This window comes from Canis lupus, chromosome 24 (assembly GCF_003254725.2).
Source record: "Canis lupus dingo isolate Sandy chromosome 24, ASM325472v2, whole genome shotgun sequence".
Taxonomy (NCBI): domain Eukaryota; kingdom Metazoa; phylum Chordata; class Mammalia; order Carnivora; family Canidae; genus Canis; species Canis lupus.
The window spans coordinates 44,442,215-44,462,955 of NC_064266.1; the positions used below are offsets into that span (position 1 = coordinate 44,442,215).

At 60.5% G+C, this 20,741-nt stretch overlaps 1 protein-coding gene across 2 annotated transcripts in view; it reads left to right on the forward strand.

Moving 5' to 3' along the window:
* Positions 1–20,741, forward strand: part of PHACTR3 (phosphatase and actin regulator 3) — a 210,133-nt gene that overhangs the window by 113,148 nt on the left and 76,244 nt on the right. For both annotated transcript variants that reach the window (XM_025470572.3, XM_025470574.2), the window contains exons 2-4: positions 4,459–4,620; positions 8,020–8,097; positions 13,739–13,921. In XM_025470572.3, the coding sequence (XP_025326357.1) occupies positions 4,459–4,620; positions 8,020–8,097; positions 13,739–13,921 (423 nt within the window). The remainder of the gene's footprint in view (positions 1–4,458; positions 4,621–8,019; positions 8,098–13,738; positions 13,922–20,741) is intronic.

Consider the following 20,741-nt stretch of genomic DNA (forward strand, 5'->3'; position numbering starts at 1 on the left):
AAGACAGGGGACGATGCACAGTACGTCCCAGGATGAGAGCCAGGAGCCATCAGAGCTGGGATGGAGGGGTGGGAGGAAGAGAGGAGCTGGCCCCGTGCCTCAGCCCGCGAGCCCAGTGAGCTCAGTCATGGTGGCGCTGCTGTCCTTCCCTGCCTTGTTCTAGAACAGTGCCTGCCTGTATGTCTGTGGGCTCCACCGGTGGAAGAGGTGGGCAGGGTTGGTGCCAGCGGACAGTGAGGCCCCCACGGGACCAGGAGGGCCTGGGCACGTCAGGGACCTTCCCCTCCAGGTGTCTCACATCAGTGGGTGGCCTGCCTGACCCCTCCATCCTTCGGGAATGCTGGGAGGCCCCCCTGCCCTGTGGCGGCATGTGACCTTCCCCTCCAGGTGTCTCACATCAGTGGGTGGCCTGCCTGCCCCCTCCATCCTTCGGGAATGCTGGGAGGCCCCCCTGCCCTGTGGCGGCGTGTGTTACTTCCTCACACAGATGTGGGGACACACTTTTCATTAATTAACTGCTAATGGTTCACAGGTGGCAGAGGTGGCCCTACGATGGCACCACTGTGTTACTTAGAGGCCAGAGGATCTGCTAGTGTGTCCGCACCTCTGGGAATTCTCCATAGCAGGGTGTAGGGGGAAAGGATGGGGAGGAGGAGGAGGGTGGGGAAGGAGAGAATGGGGAGGAGGAGGAGGGTGGGGAAGGAGAGAATGGGGAGGAGGAGGAGGGTGGGGAGGAGGAGGGTGGGGAGGATGAGGATGGGGACAAGGAGGAGGGCAGGGAGGGAGGGATTAGGGAGGGGGAGGAGGATGGGGAGGTAGAGGATGGGGAGGAGGAGGAAGTCAGGGAGGAAGGGGATGAGGAGGTGGAAGGTGGGGAGGAAGAGGATGGGGAGGAGGAGGAGGGTAGAGAGGATGGGGACGGGGAGGGGGCAGCAAGAGGGTGGGGAGGGAGAGGATGGGGAGGAGGAAGGTGGAATGGATGGGGATGGGGAGGAGGGGGACGCACTGTCCCCTCTGCACCCTCCACTGCTTCAGGTGAGCCCCAGGGCTGCACAGCCAAGGACTGGGGCCGTCCCAAGCGCTCAGCTCCCCCCGAGGCCAGGGCAGGGGCGAGGATGCAGGACAGGCACCCCCGTCCCTGGCAGCGAGGCAGGGAGCCAGCCAGCACGTGAACCAGTGCCCAGGTGGAGCCCCTGTGTCCTTCACGACCGCCCGGGGCCGGTGTCCAAAGCGTGTCACGAATGTTGCAGTCATGATGGTGACAGAGTCGGGGGCCGAGCTGAGCGGGTGGGCACCTGGCGGTCAGCCTGCCCTTCGTGCCACAGGGGGGTGGGCGGGGAACGTGCAGGACACGGAGGTGACCAGAGCTGTGTTCATAAGGTGGCAGGGGACCGGGGGAGGCTGCTGAGAACTCCGTGGGGCATCTGAGGCAGCTGCAGGTGGCCTGGACCCAGGTCCCCGAGATGTGGGTAGCCCGAGGGGTGGGGTTCGGGGTCGGACACATGGCTCCTTCCACGTGCTGCTCCTCTTTGCTTCGGCTGCCAGGGAGCTCGGCCACCATGTGCCCTCCTCGGGGCCCACGTGCCGTCTCTCAGGCCTGTCCAGACCTCCTGGATTTCTGCAGCTGCTCACCCTGGGGGCCCCGTGCTTCTGGGAACTGCCGCCTGCCCTCCGTGAGGTATAACCCAAGTGAGGACAACGGTCCCTGGAGGCTGGGGTGTCGCCACTCCCTTCCCCCAGGATGGCAGCTCTTGGGGCCACTCCTGCCTGGCCTCCGGGGACGTGGGGGCGGCTTGGGCTCCCCGGCTCCCCGGCCCACACTTCCTGGGCGCCTCCTGGGTGCTGGGTGCTGGGCCCACCCATGGAAACAAGCTCAACCAAGTCTCTTTCTCTAACAGGACACCCCTAGGCCTGTTCATCCACACGGGTTGCTGTGTTGACCGCCTGTGGACAGTCTCCACCCGACAGTTAACTCCCCTTCACAGTGACAGAGTGGCTGCACCCCCCGGGTGGCTGGGATGGTCCTGCTCTATGCCTTTCGTTGGTGTCCTCCTCTTGGAGATAACTGTGCATGGTCACCCCCAGAAGCAGCTTGGAGATCCAAGGGCGGAGGGGGGTCCTCTGGAGTCAGGCCGCTCAGTCAGTCATGCCCGACGTCCCGCATTTCCTCGCTCCGTGAGTCCACGAGTGGCCCACGGCTCCGAGCCTCAGTGTGCTCACCTGTACGAGGGGTATGATCATAGTCTGCATCTCAGACCTGTTGTGAGGTGAACTAAGGCAGTTCTGACCTGGAATACGCAGGGACTAGGTTTCACGCCGTAATAATTCTTGCGTCCCTTGTGTCCTACGAATGACTGCAAACTGGTACCGGGAGGCACCTACGCTAGCAGCGCTGGTAACCCGAGTGTCTGCACAGTCTTGAAACAGAGATGATGTTCTTTTACATGGGCCGGAGCAGACGCTCAACGAATTGTGTCCGAAACGGGTTTACCCAGCCTTCCAGGCCCCGTGACCCCCTGTGGTCACCCTGAGTCTTCCTTCAACACTAGGCATTGGGGATGGCCGTTCTCTTTATTTTACAGAGGAGGGAGCTGAGGCTTAGGGGGGCGGGGGCCCTGCCGTGAGCCCTGGGCTGCCGACAGGCGTCAGACCTCGGGGATGGCCTGGCTGCTCCTCGCCGGGGCCGCGCATCCCCGGGGCGCTCATCATGTGGGGCACAGGCTGGGTCCTGGGGCGCCCGGCCCATCGCACGGCCTGGCCCCGCTCACCATCCTGCTACAGCCTCGCCGCAGCCCTGCTCTGCCGGCGTCCCCTGCCTGCCCCCCACAAGCTTCTCGGCTCGGGAACCTCAGGCTCCCCGCCCCTCTGCGCGGCTAGCAGTGAGGCAATGAACCCACTGGGTGTGGAGGAGTGTGCGTGTGTGTGCAAGCGTGCATGAGCATATGCATACGTGCACCGGGTGTCCTGCCAGCAGCCGTGCTGGGGGCACCGCGAGTGTCTGAACGTGTGCCCAAGGGATCCTGAGAGGTGAAGGCTTCGGGCACTGGGGCCCGGCCCTGCCCTGGGGCGGGGGGAGAGACTGGAGCCCTCCCTCCAAGCGGCGGGCACTGGCCTGAGCTCTGCGTGAGCTGCGCCGGACTGTGGCCGAGCAGCAGGCGCCGCGGGTGGCTCTGTCGCGGCTCCCCCAGGTCGCCCGTCCTGTCCGCCGCCGCACTGTTTTCTGTTCCAACTAATCTTCTGTCTTAAAGCGTGAACACACCCTACGCTGCTGAGGGCCGGCGCTGAAGCTCATGTGTCCCGCCCGCGGGCCCCCAGTAGCAGGGGTCCTCCGACGCGACGCGGGAGGGCCCCGGACCTGTGCTCCGCACAGACGAGCAAGCTCAGGGGCGCGACCCCCTTACGCGCCTCGCTGGCAGATGCTGTGTGAGTTTGCGTGCTGATTCTTTTTTTTTTTTTTTAAGATTTGATTTGAGAGAGAGAGAGAGAGAGCGAGCGCACAAGCAGGGGGAGAGGGAGAAGCGGACTCCCCGCTGCACAGGGAGCCCGACGTGGGGCTCGATCCCAGGGCCCTGGGATCATGACCCGAGCCGAAGGCAGATGCTTCACTGACTGAGCCCCCAGGCACCCCACGTGCTGATTTTCAGGACTTACTGATTTACGTCAGCCGAGCTGCGTCTCTGCAGCCCAGATCTGCTTTATTTTCTTCCGTGTCGGTACACGGGTCACAAGGGAAGGCCGGTCAATGACGTAGCCAGTGGCCTGTTGATGGTACCAGTCCCTCGTGTGTGACAGACGCACTGTGGGCGTCCTCGGATGTCCGTGTCTGTGTGTCCCCCAGAGTGCAAACACGGCCTGGTTTTCTGAGCAAGGGACCCGAAGGAGGGTCACTTCCCTTTGCCCGTTCACGGACCAACCCCTATTGCAGCTGTTGTGTGAGGACCACGGCCAGGCTGTGCTGAGGTCCGAGACAGAGAGCTGATGGCTGAGCGGGAGGGCAGGCCCCCAGGCTCCCTTGCTGCTCCCGGATGCCTGAAGCACAGGTAGCCTCAGGAGCCTGAGGCAAGGCTCTGAACCTCGTCTGGGACAGGAGAAGGTGGAGGTGTGCAGAGAAAGTCAGACTTAGCCGGGTAGGTGAAGTGCTTACAGCAAAAAGCTGAGGAGAACAGCATGGGTGAGGGGCATAGCATGAGCAAAGGTCCTGGGGTGGGAGAGAGTTCATGGGAAATTTGAGACGTCTTCACATTGCTGTGGCCAAATGCCAAGTTGCAGGGTGGGTCCCGGGGGGAGGGCTTCCACTGGAGGGAAGTAGAGCACCCAGGTCAGGTGCTGGCTCCCATGCGAGTGAGCCCCAGGGTTTGGAGGGTCATCAGTGGCCCCTTGGGTGAGCAGTCACCTCGGCAACCTGCCCCCCTGCGGAGTCACATAGGAGTGGTGATCACCCTGGTGTTCCCCTTCCAGATGAGATGGACCAAGCCCCCCCAGCGCGCTCCGAATATCTGGTCTCAGGGATCCGCACTCCCCCGGTGAGGAGGAGCAGCAAGCTGGCCACCCTGGGCAGGATCTTCAAACCCTGGAAATGGAGGAAGAAGAAAAACGAAAAACTGAAGCAGACGACGTCCGGTGAGCATGGGGGACAGGGAGCTGGCGCCTGGGTCATCACGCTGCTCGGTGAGCACGTCGGCCTCCGGCCCCCACGGGAGGGCGGGCTGAGCTCTGTGGGCCTCGCTGGCAGGAGCTGTTCCACTTCTCAGGTCACCTCCATCCCCGGTCCTGGTCCCGGGACACACCTGTCACCCCTCACCACCCAAACCCCCGGGGCGCACCAGTCTCGGGGTCCCTGCGGGGCAGGGTGGGGCAACAGGCTCCCAACACTCTCCGATGACACTGGGCCTGCGTCCCTGGGAGCCCCCCGGGCGGATCGGAGGGTCAGGGCCCTCCTCGTGGCCTGGATTCTGGAGGCATCCCTTCTTACTGGAAGCCCCAGCCAGCCGCTCCCCACTCCCCCCGCAGAGGCTGCCCATCGGGGAACTCCCACCCCAACGCCCGCCCCCCCAAGGGCCCAGCAGCTTCCTTCCCTCACTCACCTGGGGCTGCGTCCTTACACCCTGCCAGTCCCTGCTCGGTGGGAAGTTGGGCTGTGTTGGATCACAGATGACACCTGTGGTGGGCCCTGACATGATAGTAGCAAGGAGTGACCAACCGAGCCCTCAGAGCCAGTGCTCTCAGGGGGGCCTGCCCATCTCAGGGAGGGGAAGCCAGTCCAGGTCACGCGGCCGGCAGCCCACGGAACTGGAGTGTGAGCCCTGGCAGCCGGGCTCGGGTCTGGCTCCCGCGTGACAGGGTGTCCTTGGTAAATGGGAAGGAGGTCCGTGCCCCAAAGAGCAGACCTCAGGGGAGGCCGCATCTCTGCTCCCGCCTGGCCTTGCCGCTGAGCTGGAAACAGTGAGAGCTGTGCTGGTGGCAGGAGTCCGGGCCCTGGGGACCGGGCGGGAACGTGCCGGTCTCAGGCTGCTGCCGTCCTGTCCCCGGAGGCCCCGGGCCCGTCTCCTCCCCCGCCTCTGGCAGTGCAGACTCCCGGCTCCGAGGATGGCGGAGACACAGCCCTTGGCGGCAACAGGTCCCTCACTCACACTTTTTATACATTTTACAAATAATTTCTTAACCCCCACCCCCCGACCAAGAAGCTGATTGGCCAGTTCTCCTTGTTGAGCATGAAAGCAGATCGGTGTTTCTGCAGGGATCCTGAGCGCCTCCTGTGTGCCAGGCACAAGGTGGATGGGGCCCCAGGCCCCGTGCACTTAGAGCTTTCTGCCCAGTGGGGAGTGGGGCCGCAGACCAGTGAGTGTGGGCACAAGCCCGTGAGATCAGGGCCCTGGTGGGGCTGCAGAGATGCTGAGCAGGTGCTGGGGAGGAGGCGTGGGGGCGTAGGGGGCGTAGGGGGGTTGGGGGGTGGGTCTCACTTTGGGCTGGATGCTCTGAGAAGTCTCCGGTGAGGAGGCACCGTTGAGCCCAGGTGTAACAGGCCTCTTGAGAAAAGCAGGGAACAGCATTTGTAGCAGAGGGAACAGTTCTTGCAAAGGCATGGGGGGGCCAGAGCATGGTGACATGTGTGACCTTGGGAGCTCCTGATGTGCCCTGGGCCAGAGAATTGGGGGGGGGGGTGAGCTGTGCAATCTGCGGACTCCACACCCCAGGCCCCTTCCACACTGTGCTGCAGGTGAGTGATCTGTAACCTCATCAGGATGCCGTAGGGTCCCCGCAGGTACATTGAAGGCCTGTAGGTTAATGCCTGGGGTCCTCACTTGGGGGCCCTTTATGAGGCATTTGGAAATCCGGCTACATTTCATTTATTCTAAACCACTCGTCCCCTCACAGTGTGGGATATTAGTTATTTCAGTATCTGGGGTCCCCGATCTCACAGGCACTTAGCACGAGATGAAGTGAAATCTAAAGGTGGTTTAAAGAAACAAGGTTAACCGAGGCCCGGGCCGGGCGAGCACAGGCAGCGTCCCGAGGATGGCTCCCAGACGCGCTGGCCTGGGAAGTGGCCCCCGAGCTGGAACCTGCTCTGGAACTGCTCAAACGGCTTTGAGGGAGGGGGCTTCGGTGGTGGGGGCCAGTCCCCTGAGAGGCGGACAGCAGATCCTCACGGCTGCCTCTTGGGGTCGATGAGAGGCTCAGGAGTCAGGGCAGGCGATGTTCTGTGTGAGCCGCACCCCAGTGAGCACCACCCAACGGGGTCCCCTGGGTGCTGCTCACCCTTGTCTGTTGGACCAGATGGCGGCTTCTCCACTCACCCCTCCCAAAGTCAGAGTTCAAGTTCTCTGCTCCGTGCACACTTCTGGCACCTGGAGATTGGACCTAAGGAAGGATATCGTGTTCCCTTTGCCCAGAAATGTCTTCCTCCTGATGGTGTTTGGGTTCCCTGTTGGTGCTCGGCTCTCTCGGTGTGAACACCTGCAGGGAAGCCAGCCCTGATATTCGAGCACGGCCTGGGTTTCCCCTTGGTTCTGGGTCATTCCACTCACCCATTTAGAGATGCTCATTGTCCGGCTCCCCTGTGCCTGCTACAAAGTAGGTGCTCAGTAAATGCTTTATTAGTTCTAATCATTTGAACAGCCCCGTTATCACCACCTGCTCCCCACTAGAGCTCCCTAGATCCTGGAGGGAGGGGGCCTGGGTTGGTTCTGCTCCCCAGGGATGCCCCAGCGCCCGCCCTGCACTGGGCACATAGTAAGTGCTCAGTAAAGATTTGTAAATAAATAACTTCTTTGCCATTACCTGTTTGCCCTCTGCCGCTAGTCTTTAAGCTCTGACGACGGGAGGGCCGGCTCTGTTCGGTGTCCCCCACTGTGGCCCTCGGCAGGCATTTGGAAACCAGGTTCTGTGGTAGGCAAATAGTTTTCTGGAAAGATAACGAAGAGGAGACTGTGCAGCAGAGTGAGCCCCCTGCCTCATGCTTGGGGGCGAGCTGCCCGGAGGCTTTGAGGAGAACTGGCTCCATAGGGTTGGTGTGTGTGTGTGTGTGTGTGGGGGGCGCTGGCCCCTCCCTCCCTGTTTGGTGACTTCTTTGAAAGCTTTAACCTGGGGTTTTATTGGAGAGACCTCTGGTGGGGCGGGAGACTGTTCTGTGAGCAGACGTCAAGAGCTGCCAGGATGTATTGAGCAAAAGATAACAGGACCCACAGAAAAGTGCCCCAGGGTTCTGGGGGCGGAGAGATGATGCGCTCCTGGGCCGGGAAGTTAAGGAGCTTTAGGCGGAAGGTCAATGGGCAGGAAGTCCGCTTAGGGAAGGGTTATCCAGGCCTTGCTCTTCAGCTGAATCACAGGAATGACAGCTCAAGCTGTCCGCAGAATGTGCTCTCCTGGGTGAGCGTCTCTGCAGCACTGTGCAGACCGCGTAGTGGGAAAGCTTGGGGTCCCTGGCCAGCACCCAGCCTGGCGGCCCCCCGCGCCCCCCTCTCCCCCCATCACCTGCTGTAAGCTAGATGCTCACCTGCGTGTCTGTGTGTTGTGCAGCGCTGGAGAAGAAGATGACCGGCAGGCAAGGTCGGGAGGAGCTCATCAAGAAGGGTCTGCTGGAGATGATGGAGCGGGGTAAGTGGGGCCACCACCCTGCAGATGATGGAGCGGGGTAAGCAGGGCCACTACCCTGCAGATGATGGAGCGGGATCAATGGGGCCACTACCCTGCAGATGATGGAGCGGGGTCAATGGGGCTGGCACCCTACAGATGATGGAGTGGGGTCAGCGGGGCCCACAGAGGGTGGAGTGGCGATCGCGGCAGCGGGGCTGGCCCTGGGGAGGCCTCCGTGGTGGCTGGTCCCCCATGGGCCCATCCTGAGGCTCCGGGCCGCCTCTGCTCCAGGGCACGGAGCTAGGAGCCCTCATCTGTCGACGGTGGCCAAAGGCTTCTTGCTGTGGCGGGGCCGGGGTGGGCTGGCCTCGTCCTGCTTCCCCCGACTACGTGGTGGCGTTGGCTTCTGTTTCACGTCTCCACCATTATCCGTGATTGGGGCAGGTTACATTTACCCACGCGGCCGTCTAGTACCGCTGCCAGCCCTTCTGGGCGCTGACCCGCCTCACCCCTTCCCTGTGCTCCCGCCCCCCACCCCCGGCACCCCCACCGCGCGTCCTTGAGAAACACTGGCTGTTGCTGCCCACGGTTCACTCAGAGAGTTCTGGAGCTCCCCACCTGGTCTTGGCCTGTGCGTGACGACGGGGCACAGACGCGGGTCCCGATGCGCACCTTCCATCCTCCCGTCTCTGAGACGCGGGGGGCAGCAGACCTGGCTGTCCCGGGACCTCCCTCTGCAGCCGGGCCACGCTCTTGCCTCCTGATGGAAGGGGCCTGGCCTGGGGGGCGGCTCCCCGAGGCTGCGGGGGCGTGTGGAGCTCCTGCCCCGTTGCCATGGTCCCTGTCCTTTGGCTCAGGCATCAGGACCAGGATGTGCAGCAGGCCCTGCCCCCCCCCGCCACCCGCCACCGGCCCGGCTGCTCTCCAGCCCAGGGTGCTCTCCGCCCTCGTTGCTCTTCAGCTTGGGAGGGGAGCGTGGTGACGGGCCGTGGTGGTGGGAAGCCGGCACGAGGAGCTGCCCATGCCCGTGATGGAACCTGGCAGCCCGTCCTGCAGCATTGGGGTGTTGACGTCCGACTCTCAGAACTGGGGGATTGTCACCTGGCCCGTTTCATCGGGATGGGACAAAGCAGCTCCGACTCTGCATTTTGAATGTCACCAGCAAACCTTCCTTTGGAGCTTGGGGAAGGGGAAGGGGAAGGGACGATAGCCCCGCATCCGGCCTGCTTGTCTTCTGTCCTAGAAAGTCTTATCACCTGTGAATGAAGAGGAAGCAAAGATGTGGGTTTGATTCCTGTCAGAAAAATAGAGGCGGGTGCAGAACTGAAGGGGGGGGGGTCTTCCAAGGAGAGCTCTGCTTTAACTCGGCTCTGAACCGTTGTGCAACGTGTCATCTGAGGGACCCAAGGGCCTCAGGGAGCAGGTGGTGTCCGGCGCTGGCCCCCAGCGTGCCGTCGCCAACCCCCACGTTAGGTCACACTCCGGTCGGCCGAGTGAGGACGAGCCGGGAGCAGGTGGGTCCCACACACAGTCCTTCCTCGGGAGTTGAAAATGCGCTCGCCGACTGATGCCCCCGGAGGTGATCCCACAGATCCACATGAAGTCAGCTGCGCTGAGTGCAGTGGCACCCGAAGAACGGGACCCGGGCCTGGCCCGGACAGCGGGCGAGGTCTCAGTGGGAGCCCGGGCGGTGGCGGAGCAGGCTGGTCCTCAGAGCCTCTGGGAGGGCCCTGGGGTCAGGGGGCGGAGGGGGCGGCTTGTGTTCTGCGGAGCTTTCCTGTGTGTGCAGGGACCGTGGGATCTAGGACGGGTTGGCAGCAGGCCCCTGGGGTCAGTACTGCCCTGCGGTAGCACCCCAGGCCCCTTGCTTCGAAAATGCCTCTTCCCGCTGGGGGCCAAGGCCAGCCCCAGCCAGGCCGTGTGCGTCCCTGGTGTCCTGGTGTTGCGATAACCCGTGTTCCTGCCCATTGCCAGGCGTTCTTGGAGGGGTGTGGAGCCGCCCCCTCCCCTCCTGTGGCCTCTGTCTGGTGTAGGCGCGGAGGTGAGTCCCCCTCCCAGGTTTGGCTAAAGGACTCCTCCTCCCCTGCCACCACCTGTTCCCAGCCAGGCCACGTGTCTGCAGCCGGAGTGCCTCCCCGTGGAGGCGCCTGGGTGCTGGGTGTGGGTGACAGGGCCCCGGGCCCCAGAGAGGCCCCCACGGGCTCAAGCACGGGCCCTGCAGAGCTGCCCCAGACCTCACCCTTGAGCTTCACGGGCAGGACAAACCCACGTGGACACATGCATGCCCCCACAGCTGTCACCTGGGAGTTGGCCCACAGGGCAGTCAGCAGCATGAGGGTGCGAGCTGGCTCCTGGGCAGGGCCTGTGGGAGAGAGCCCGAGAGTCCCCGGGGGGTGTTTTGTGATCCTATTAGCCTGCGCGTTTCTGAGCAGTCTGACCCAACTCCTCTTTTCATTCCGGAAAGTCAGGCAACCTGCTGGAACCTGGGAGGGACCCATGGGTGCTGCTAAGGAGCGTAGGATGTGGACTGGGCTGGAGGTGGGGGAGGTGACCCGTCCCCCACTCTGTCTTCCCTGCTTTGGCCCCGCTCCTGTGACTCACCAGGTGACAGGGGAGGGCCAGCCAGCATCCCGGCCCCTCCACTCCCTCCCTCGCCCGAAGCAGCAGGTAAGGACAGGAGCCTACACATCTTCCCCGTATGTGGCCACTCGGCCTTTTTTCAACTGAAGGAATTTCGTACTCTACCACGGGGTAGAAGAAGGACATCCTTGTCACCCTGGTGCTGTGTTCAGTGACCTGAGAGCCACAGGGTTTCCTTCCCCGGGGGGCACTGGGCAGTGACACGTTGTCAGGTGTGTCTGGCTTCCGTGTGGCAGGAACGTGGGGGCAGCGTGTGCGTGTGTCTGCATGTGTGTGCACACGGGGCGTGTGCGTGTTGGGGGCACGCTCCCTGTCCCCGCGGCTGCTCCGCTGTGTCTCCCCCCACAGCCCTGGGGGAGGGGGAGGGGCGTCCGATGGAGACCGGGCCAGGAGGGAGGGCTGGCTGAGCAGCGAGGCTCAGGGGACAGCCACCCACAGCTCCCCCCGCCCCAGCCAGCGTCTCTTAGCAACGGCCCTGCCACCAGCGCTATTTTGGGAACCGTAACTTTCATTGAACATGATTCTGAACCGGAGCTCGGAGCACAGCCCGGGAGAGTCCTGCAAGTGCCCGGAGCTGGGCCGCAGGTGGCGGAGGCCTCCAGCTGCACGTCGGGTGGAGCCTCTGCTGAGCCGGCTCCGGGCCGCGGACCCTCAGTGTTGTGACCACTTTGCTGTCGCTGATGATGATGGGGGGAGGGGGGCTATTGTTCCAAACAACAGCGTCCGTCACCGGCAGCACATGGCCTGTCCTTCCTGAGAATGGGTGTCCGCCTCTGCAGGTGGCGGGCCGCAGCCTCACCCGGCCGAGTGGTAGCGTTCAGCTGGCACGGTGCTGCAGGGGCCAGCCGCGTCTCTGGCAGGGCGCAGCTTCCCCTCCAGGCTGGCTGTCCTCTGCCCCCGGGGACCGAGGAAGCTGGCGGCAGGGACCATCACAACCGTATGTCAAGTACAGGTGAGCCCGTCCTGAGCAAGGGCTCGAGAAAGCACGCTTTAGAGCTGGACCTTTGCGACACTTAATCGTGTCCACTGGGTGTGTTTTCCCAGCTTGCGTCCGGGGCTTTTCCTGGGTCGGGGTTGGTAGGCGGACCGTGGCGGCAAGTCTGCAGGTCAGAGCTGGCCCAGGACCAGTTTTTGTAAGGCCCTTGGGCTGAGTATGGTTTTTAAACTTAAAACTGTTTTTTCATAAAAATAAAAAAATCAAAGAATTGCAGTATGGGCCCTGTGGCACGTGGCCCACAAAGTCTAGAATATTGGCCACCTGCTCGTCTGGATCCTCTGGTCAGGTGACACGGCTGCACAGGTGAGACCTTCCCAGCCCCAGCTCTCCAGACCTCAGCCTGGCTGACCTTTCTGCCCTCCCTGGGAATAGGTGGCCGTGGTTACAACTCCCGTCCCTGGGGGGTCACATGCCGTGGCCTGGGCCCAGGTCCTGGGTGCAGTGAGCCCCCAGCCTGTTGCTCTCACATGGGCACATGCGTCCACTCATGGGGCCGGACTATCCGTCATCCTCGTCAGACCTCGTCAACAGTAGTAATGATCATTGCAGGCATGAGAAGGGCCTGCTTCTTGGCAGGGGCATTGTGTAGATTAACTCATTGAATTCCCACGTGGATGCCACGAAGCCTGTAGTGACATCATCATCCCCGTGGTAGGGGCGAGGAGACTGAAGCCAGAGACGTCTGCCATGGGATGGGATGTGTGAGCAGGGTCCATTCTTGTCCAACCAGAGCACTTCTGGGGGTGAAAGGGGCCTTGTTGGAGGACAGGAGGGCAGCAGGTGGGAGTTGAGGCTGGCCCAGATGAAGGGAGCCCTGACCCTGAGATCGACCACCTGCACTCCCCCGCCCACCCCAGGGATGGGAGGCAGCTCTCCTGAGCCAGGCTGGGGACCCACACTGCCGTGTGCACACATGCAGGTCATGCTGCCGCTCTGCACGTGGTGACCACCTGGTGACCCAGGCACGCTGGCTGTGGGACCTGAGGGGGCCGTGCAGGGGCTCCATGCCCTGGTCTGCATCTCAGAGGGGTGATCGTTATCCGTTGGCTGTGACTCCCAGCTCCGACCTGCCATCTGGTGGCCGTGTGACTGGACCCGTTCATTATGCCCCTGATCACCAAGCCTGTCTTTGGCAAAATACAATCCTGGAGGTGATCAGTCAGTCCAAAGCCAGACCCTCAAAGGTTCCAGCTGAGCCCCAAGCAAGGAGAGGCACTGAGTCCTCCTTTCAGCCCTATTAGGAGCCTGGGGTCACTTTTTTCTGAGGAGGCCACCTGTCTAGAGCTGCTCTGAGCCCCCTCAGTCCTTGGCTGTGCTCCTATCCCTGGGCCTGCAGCACCTGAGAGTGTGAGCCAGCTGGGAGCCAGCTGGGGGAAGGAATCGACTCTTCTTATTCCCTGGGGTGGGTGGCAGAAAATGGTTTGCATCCTAGGGGACCGAGGTGCAGCAGTGGGCACGGAAGCAGGTTGGTTACCTGTATCCACGAGAATGTCTCGTACCAAACACCTGCAGTGCCTCGGGTGGTCGTTGTTTGTCATCCGGTCTGGGCTGGCCTTGCTGGACAGGAGCAGCTCCGTTTTGTACCATCTGCCTCTCGTCCCCCAGCCTGCTGGCCAGGTGCATCCTAGCAGTGAGGCAGGTGGTGGCTCGATGGTAGGGAGGGTGTGAGCACTCTTGAAGGCATTGCTGCTTCAAGCCTGCTGAGGCCCTGTTGGCCAATGCAAGCCACGGGCAGAGGCCATCGTGGGAATGGGGGGCACTGCCGGGTACTGATGTGGGTGGCACAGTCCCCCACAGGTGGGTGCTGTACAGAGGCCAGGGGGCTGGCGGAATAGCAGCCTCCTTAGGACGAGCTTCCTTAGGAATACTGGATGTGGAGAGGGACTCCCAGGAGGTGTGGGGAGGAGACACCGGGGTGTCCTGCTGGGGCCTGGGATGGCACGCTTCCCAGGGAGGCACCTCACGTGAACGAAAGCACGGAGGAAGGGAGATGTGGGCTCAGCTGACACCTGGATTTCCTTGCAGATGCTGAAAGCAAAGCCTGCACCCCTGATGGAGGGCCCCGAGCCACGCAGAGTGAGCCGTCCACCCCCAAGCAGGAGACGCTGACTTCAGAAGAAGCCCCACCAGGAAGCCCTTTGGCCACTGGGACAGACCAGTCTTCCCTGGATGAGCCGCTGTCCTTGGACTCCCGTTCTGACGATGCAGGTACTGGCCGTAGGCCGTGCAGGGCTGAGCCGCTGCCAGGATGACCATTGGCCTGGGGTCCCCACCCCACCCCACGCCCCCACCCTCCCAGCCCCGTAGTATCGTGTCCTCAGAGGCACAGCCGTGCTCTGGGCTCCGAGCCCCGCCATGCTTTCCTGTGTGGTTGGGTTTCAACATTCGCCAGAGCGTTTTTCTCTACTGTCTCTTCCCAAGCTTGGCACAGCGAGGAGGTGTAGGTGCTTGAGGGTGTTCCCGGGTGGCCTTCCCATGTGCATTCCTCCTGGGACATTTTTGCCTGCCTCCGGGAACTTCTAAGCAGGAAGATTCTCTCCAAGGGAGCCAGTGTCCTGTGGGAGCAGCTTAGTTGAGCCCGGAACCGTAGGGCAGGATGAGGAAGAGGGACCTTCCTCGTGGCCTAAATCCTCAGCAGGTGGCTGCCTCGGTGCCCAGAGCCTCCAGGTGCTGGCTGGGGTGCTAAGTGCCATGCTCCTCATGTGCAGGGCTCTCTTCATCACCTCTCCATCAGGTGTGCTGGATGAGCTGCTCGAAGCCTCATTTCCAGCCTCCTTTCCTGGTCAGGGTTGTTTGAAGGGAGGAGGAGCTTAGTGCAGTGTGTGCCGCCCTGGGTCGTTGTCGGGCTCGGTCGGGGCCGTGGTGCTGGTGGTGGTTTTATTTGACTAGACCGGGGCAGGTGCCAGCTGAGGCAAAGGTGGGGAGAAAAGGAAACCAGACACGAACCCACCAAAGGAGCCTGTGCGTGCTTTGAAATATCCACCCCCTCTTCTGACCCGTTAGCATTTCCTATGGAAATATTCAGGGGGGCCTCACTGTCGAGTTGGAAGCTCTTTCCCTCGTAAAATTTGCTAGCTATGAATACATCAGGCACGGTGTGGGGGCTAGAGGTCAAATGGTCCCCACAAATGTGGGAGATTGGACATCCAGGCCATGTGGAGGGGCATGCCGGGCTCCGGTGGCTGGTGGGTTCTGGGCTTCAGAGCCAGGGGGGCATCTGTTCTCTGTGACCTACTGCTGAACACGGCTCGCACCTCTGCCTTTCGCCGGCTGCCCCGGCCAGTGAAATCCCTCCATGTTAGCAGGCCCCTGCTGAGAGGTAGGCTCTGCCCTAGGTCCTGGGGGTGGCTGGACCTCTCCAGTTTCACCGCAGCTTAGGGATATGGTAGGAGTTTGGGTCTGAAGGGTTGTCACCCTTGGATGGTCCCAGTGTCCCCAGGGTGGACTTCATCAGGGTGGTGCTTGGTGCGATTCCACCCGTGGTCCTTGCAGGTGAGCCCGCCCTTGGCCACGGAGCCTCCCGCTCTGCCAGGCTGCTGCAGGCAGCTCCCCTGCTGGGGCCTGGCGCTTCTCCGTGGCAGGCTCCTTCTGCTTGCTCAGCTCTGAGGAGCGTGCATGCTCCCATCAGCGGCCCCACTAACCTCAGGTGCTCTTTCTCTACGTGCTTGGTTTAGGGATGGGTTCTTGAGAGCGGAGTTGGTCTGTTGAGACTTGCTCCTGGGCAGGATGTGCTGGTGGGTCGGGGGTCATAATGGTAAACGTGTCTGGGTCCCGTCCTCCCAGACTGATGGGAGAAGGTGAGCAGACTTGCCGACCCCCTTGAGCTAAAAGCACATGATGATGAGTGTGCATCCTCGGGCTCCTCCCTGAGCCTGGGCGCTGGGGCAGCCCGGGGGCGAATAGTTGGTCAGGTAGACGGCCAGGGAAAGAGCCTCTGGGATGCGGGAAAACATTTGCAAAGAGTGGGAAACAAGGTCCACAGGCTTCTTCTGCACGGAGCCAGCTGACTATTGTTGCCTTTGTGGGTCAGAAGGTTCCTGATGGTGGGCACCACTGAGCTCCACGGGGTGGCCCAAAAGCAGCCACAGAAGTGCTTGCGAGAGCACGTGGCTATGTGCCCACAAACCTTATTTACAAAAGCAGCCTCTAGGCTGGGTTTCTGCGGGCTGTGGTTGGCCAGGGAGCAGGGCAGACACGGGACTTTCACAGAGTGAAAGGTGTGTATGTGTGGCCAGAGCCAGGGCAAGCTGGAGAGAGAGAGAGAGAGAGGGGCGGAGGGCCCTTGGGACCTGGGGATGACAGGAGAGGGATGGAGGGGGAGCCCCGGTGGATTTGCGCTGTAGGAGGAGCACCGGGCTGCGGGGTGAGGCCTGGGGAGCAAGCGAGACCACTGTCCCTGGTCCATGTGAGCCCGCGGCAATGGCACCTCCTCCATCAGCCGGTGTGGGTCCCGTGTCCCTGGGGTGTGAGAGAGGAGTTGACATAAGGTGGCATGTGGCAGATCTCTAGAAACCTTTTTAACGGTGATGTTTATTTTCATTAACAAAAGAGGAATGGGTTTCCCGTTGAGGGCAGCGGAAGGATTTTCTCCTCCTAGTCAGCAAGTTCAAAGGAAAAGTGTGCATTCACGTAAAAGAAAGGGCAGTGAACCAAAGTACAGGAACGTGGATAAAAGTCTGAAATCTTTAACGGAGGCCGGTTGTGGGCGGCGTGCCTTTCCCAGCACCACACCTGCATTAGCTCCTTTGGCCCAGGAAAGGCCCCTAGAATATTAGCACCGCTGTTTCCCTCTTTCCCTCAAGACGAGAGGGACGTGCAGAGGTTCTGTAACTCAACTGAGGGTACAGAATTAGGGGATTCTGAGCAACGTGTTTGACATCAGCCGAGCCCAGCTTTGATACAAGGCTGAACTGTCAGCCAAGCTGTGTGACGGCAGAGAAGTCGCTCAGCCTCTCTGAGCCTGCGTTCTCAACTCTGAGGATCATGTCATACCATCCCTCGGGGGTGCTGAATTAGGTAATTCCCAGGAATCCCGTAACGCCACCCTGACGTGCCCCGAGTACTCCATAAGTGTTTGCTGCTGGCGATGGTTCCCATTGTCCTCACGGTAAAAGCATCTCTTGGGCCCTAATGCATTTAACACGCAGGATCCAGGCCCACAGATGCCCCAGAGGCCCTGCCTCTGACACACATGTGTTTTGGGATGTGGATCTGCATTTTGCTACTGAGTCAGGACACTGCCGGGCTCTCCGGCAGCCCTGCAGGCCTGGAATCCTGCGCCGGGAACGCTGGCCACCACTGTGACCCCAGATCTCTGTTGGGAAGGCTTGAGCAGAGCCCTTCAGTGAGGGGACGCATTATAACCTAACAGCATTTAAACCCACTGCTTGAAAAATTTCCAGTCCACATTTGAGAATGAGGAGCTTCCATAAGAATCTTCATGTGCAGCTAGCTGCTTCCCAGCCTTCAAAGTTGGGGCCCCACCCCCTGGTGACCTCTTTGTGGGCTTCAGCGTTACATGGTGAATGCCATGCCCCCCACCACCCGTGGCCTCCCTTTCTGTGGGTTCATTCCCCGCCAGCACCTGCGGCCTGGAAGCAGATGCTCCTCCTGACGTGCCGTCAGAGGGTCAGCGGCGGGCTAGCGGCCTGGCACAGGCCTGCGCCATCCGCTCCCTGTGTCTCCTCACGTAGGCTCCTATCCTGTCCCGTTCCGAGGAGGGTGAGTACAGCACGATACGCTGCCTGGAGAGAGCGACCTCAGTCACAAAACCTTTACCAGTGTACGCTGTTGTCATTGTTCTTGTTCATCTCTCGCTGTGCTGGATCTGTAAGCCGCACGTCTTCATAGACGGGCACGTAGAGGAAAAGACCCAGGACCTGTCCGGTTTGGTGCTGCCCATGGGTCCAGGCATCCTTCGGGGTCCTGGAACGTATCTCCTGTCGATAACGGGGGAAGGGGGGTGCTGCTGTAGTTAAAGCGTGACGGGATCCTGGGTCTGTAGGGTCTGGTAATCTGATTCTGTTCACCTCTCATTCTTATCTCCGCACTCTGCAGCTCCGCACCCAAGGGACGCGGGCCCATCCGTCTGTGCTGTCAAGAATGCATAACAGAGAAAGCTGGATTGATTGATTGATTGATTGATTGATTGATTTGAAAGCTGGATTCTAAGTGGCAACTTTGTCAGGGGAGTGCTCGAGCCCCGGGAAGTGCCTGCCTAGGTTCTCTTCTTGGCCCTAGGAAGTTCATGGAAAAGTCCAGGGGCCCGGAATGGGATGACCTTGTGTCCCGGGAGGGAATCCCCTGGAGACGTCCTCTATGGTATGCTGTATGTTCTGGGAGATTAGCTACTTCTTCTCAAAAAGGAGGCTTCGTGCAAGCTTTGCTGGGGGAGAGGGAGGGACCACATGTCCATGTGCATCAAGAAGCTCCTAGCTTCAGAGGACACTGCTGCTTGGCCAGGTGGGGCTGCAGCTTCCACAGACTGCAGTGTGTGTTTGGAGGGGAGAAGAGGGAGAAGACACCAGGAATGTCTTAGGAAAAGTCCCTGCTGTCAAAGATTCCGACCATCGTTTTCTTTGACTCTCTGAGTTTGGCGGTTAGGGTTGACTTTGAACCCTTGTAGATGGGGTGATTTTGTTTTTCCTGGTTTAATTTAGATAGTGCTACACCAGCTACATAGAATTCCCTAAAAAGCCCAGAAGGATCTGTTGTTTTAACTTTAAATGGGATGGATGGGTGTTCATTGTCGGTGCTGCTGGGCAGGGGCTGAGCTCTGCTGTTCCCATAAGTGCGCTAATTCAAAAGGCAAGCGGCATTCAGTAAGCATGTACTGTGTTCATTGTATTTTTCTTAACAGCCCTATTTTTTTTTTTAAGCTGAGAAAGCAGAGGCCCAGAGAGATTGTTACTTATCATCCGAGGCCCCAGAGCCCAGAAGTGGTAAGCTGGAATTGGATCCCCAGACATGCTTTTAACCGTAGTACTCTACGGCCTAAACTAGTGGCAAGCAGGAGGTACCCCTTCATTCTGCTTCTGGAATGCTCTGGAATGTGAGTTGTCTCGAAGCAGAAGAGGGGATGGCGAACTGCAGGCTATAGGTCCGACCTGGCTGCACCTGTGTACGCATGCACGCCGTTGCTTCTGTGTCACCTGAGCCCTACGTTGAGGTTTGTAAGGTGACAGAGGCGCCTTGGCTGAGAATTCAGCTGGTGAGAAGCGACCTCTGCTGGCCAGCGGAGCGCACGAACCGCCCCCGAGGGAGGATCTCAAATGTGGGGAACGTGTCAAGCCGACATTGTCTTCTACATTTTTAATGGGTGTTAACGTTTTAATTTCGGCAAGATTCCAAACTACAGTGGTAGCTACACACTCACATGAGCGTAGAGGAAGATGCAGGCTGGACGAGCTGTTGAAGCACCACATTCCCAGCCTCAGGGACCCCAGACAGGTCAAGGACCTAGGGGTCCGTGTGTGACGAGCTTGGGTGAGTTTTGCCGGTAGATGTTGGAGGAGATTTTGCTGAGACCTGCTGGTGTGTTGAGTCCTGGGGCTCTCAGAGCAGAGGTGGGGGGCCTGCATTCCACCTTGGGCTGGAGGGGAATGGGGACGGCTATGGGGCTGTTAGAAGCTTACCCTACAGCCTGTGGTTGAGGAGGTGTGAGCTGTGACCACCGACTTACTCCTAGAAGCGTGCAGCTGCCCTGTCCAGCGCAGCACTCACTAGCTGCACGGCTACTTAATTAACTAAATGAAATTTTAAAGAATTCAGCTTCCCAGTCACGCTGGCCACCTGTCAGTTGCTCATTGGCCACATGTGGCTGGTCGCCTACTGAAATGGACAGGGAGGAAGCCTTTCCAGCATCTCAGAAAATTCTGCTGGACGGCACTGGGCATGAGGGGTGGCACACATCCACTTTGGGGCACGTCCACTTTGGGCACAGGCAGGGAAGTTTCGCTGTTTGAACTGGCCAGCCTTCTGGAGCTCGCTGCACCAACAGAGATGCTCGGACCTACAAAACCCTTTATAGAAAAAGTCTGCCAACCGCTGGTTGAGAGAATGGATTTGGGGCAGGGGGTGTGGTAGGGAGGGAAGGAATCTGGAGGCCATTGCTGAGGTCCAGGCAGAGGCCATGGAAGCTTGCACGGGGAGGCCAAGTGGACATTGCTGAGAAATGTTTGGGATGTGGAGCAAATGGTATTTATCTGGGAATTACATATAGAGGACAAGGTACGGGGTGTCCAGTCTGGCTGCACAGCTGGAGAGCTGTGTAGGAAGCGTGGTGAGGGTGGGGATCTGTCTGGTTTAATGCCGGGTCTGTGGCTCCTGGAGGGGTGTCTGGACCGCATAACTGTTCCAGGACATTTGCAAGATGGGTTGACGGATGGATGGATGAGTGTGAGGGAGGAGGTGACGGGGGAGGGCTTTCCCCTGGGAAATCAGGAGATGGCTTTGGGAATGTTTCATTTTGTCCTCCTGACCTCCAGATGGAGATGTCACAGTGGCCGAAAACGTATGGGTCTGGAGCTTGGAGAGAAGGTCAAGGGTCAACAGAGATTGATTGATTCTGAAGCCAGAGGACTGGATGGGAGAGTCAGAGCTGTGGACTGAGGGCTGGGTCCTGGGCAGCCCACATAGAGCTGGCGAGAGGCCGAGCAGGTGCGGCCAGTGTGACAGGAGGGAACTAGGGAACAGGTGTCTGGAAGCTGAAGAGGAGCATGTTGAAGCGAGACAGGACCGCTGAGACAGAGCAAGTGGACCTGCCCTGGCTGACGTGGGTGTGGGGACCTTGATCTGGGCTGCCCCGTCCGCCCATTAACCTATCCCTTGGCAGCACAGCCAAGGGACCCCGTGGAGTCCAGGTCCTACACTGCTCATCTTGTCCAGACCCCCAGGACCTGGAGGGAGAGACTGGCCTGTTTGCACCTTGCAGGACCCAGGCTTGTGCCCTGAGAGTGTCCCAGCCGTGGGGTTAGCCGTGGACGGTAAATAGACAGAAATGGTAATAACATGGGGTCTGCAGGATGTG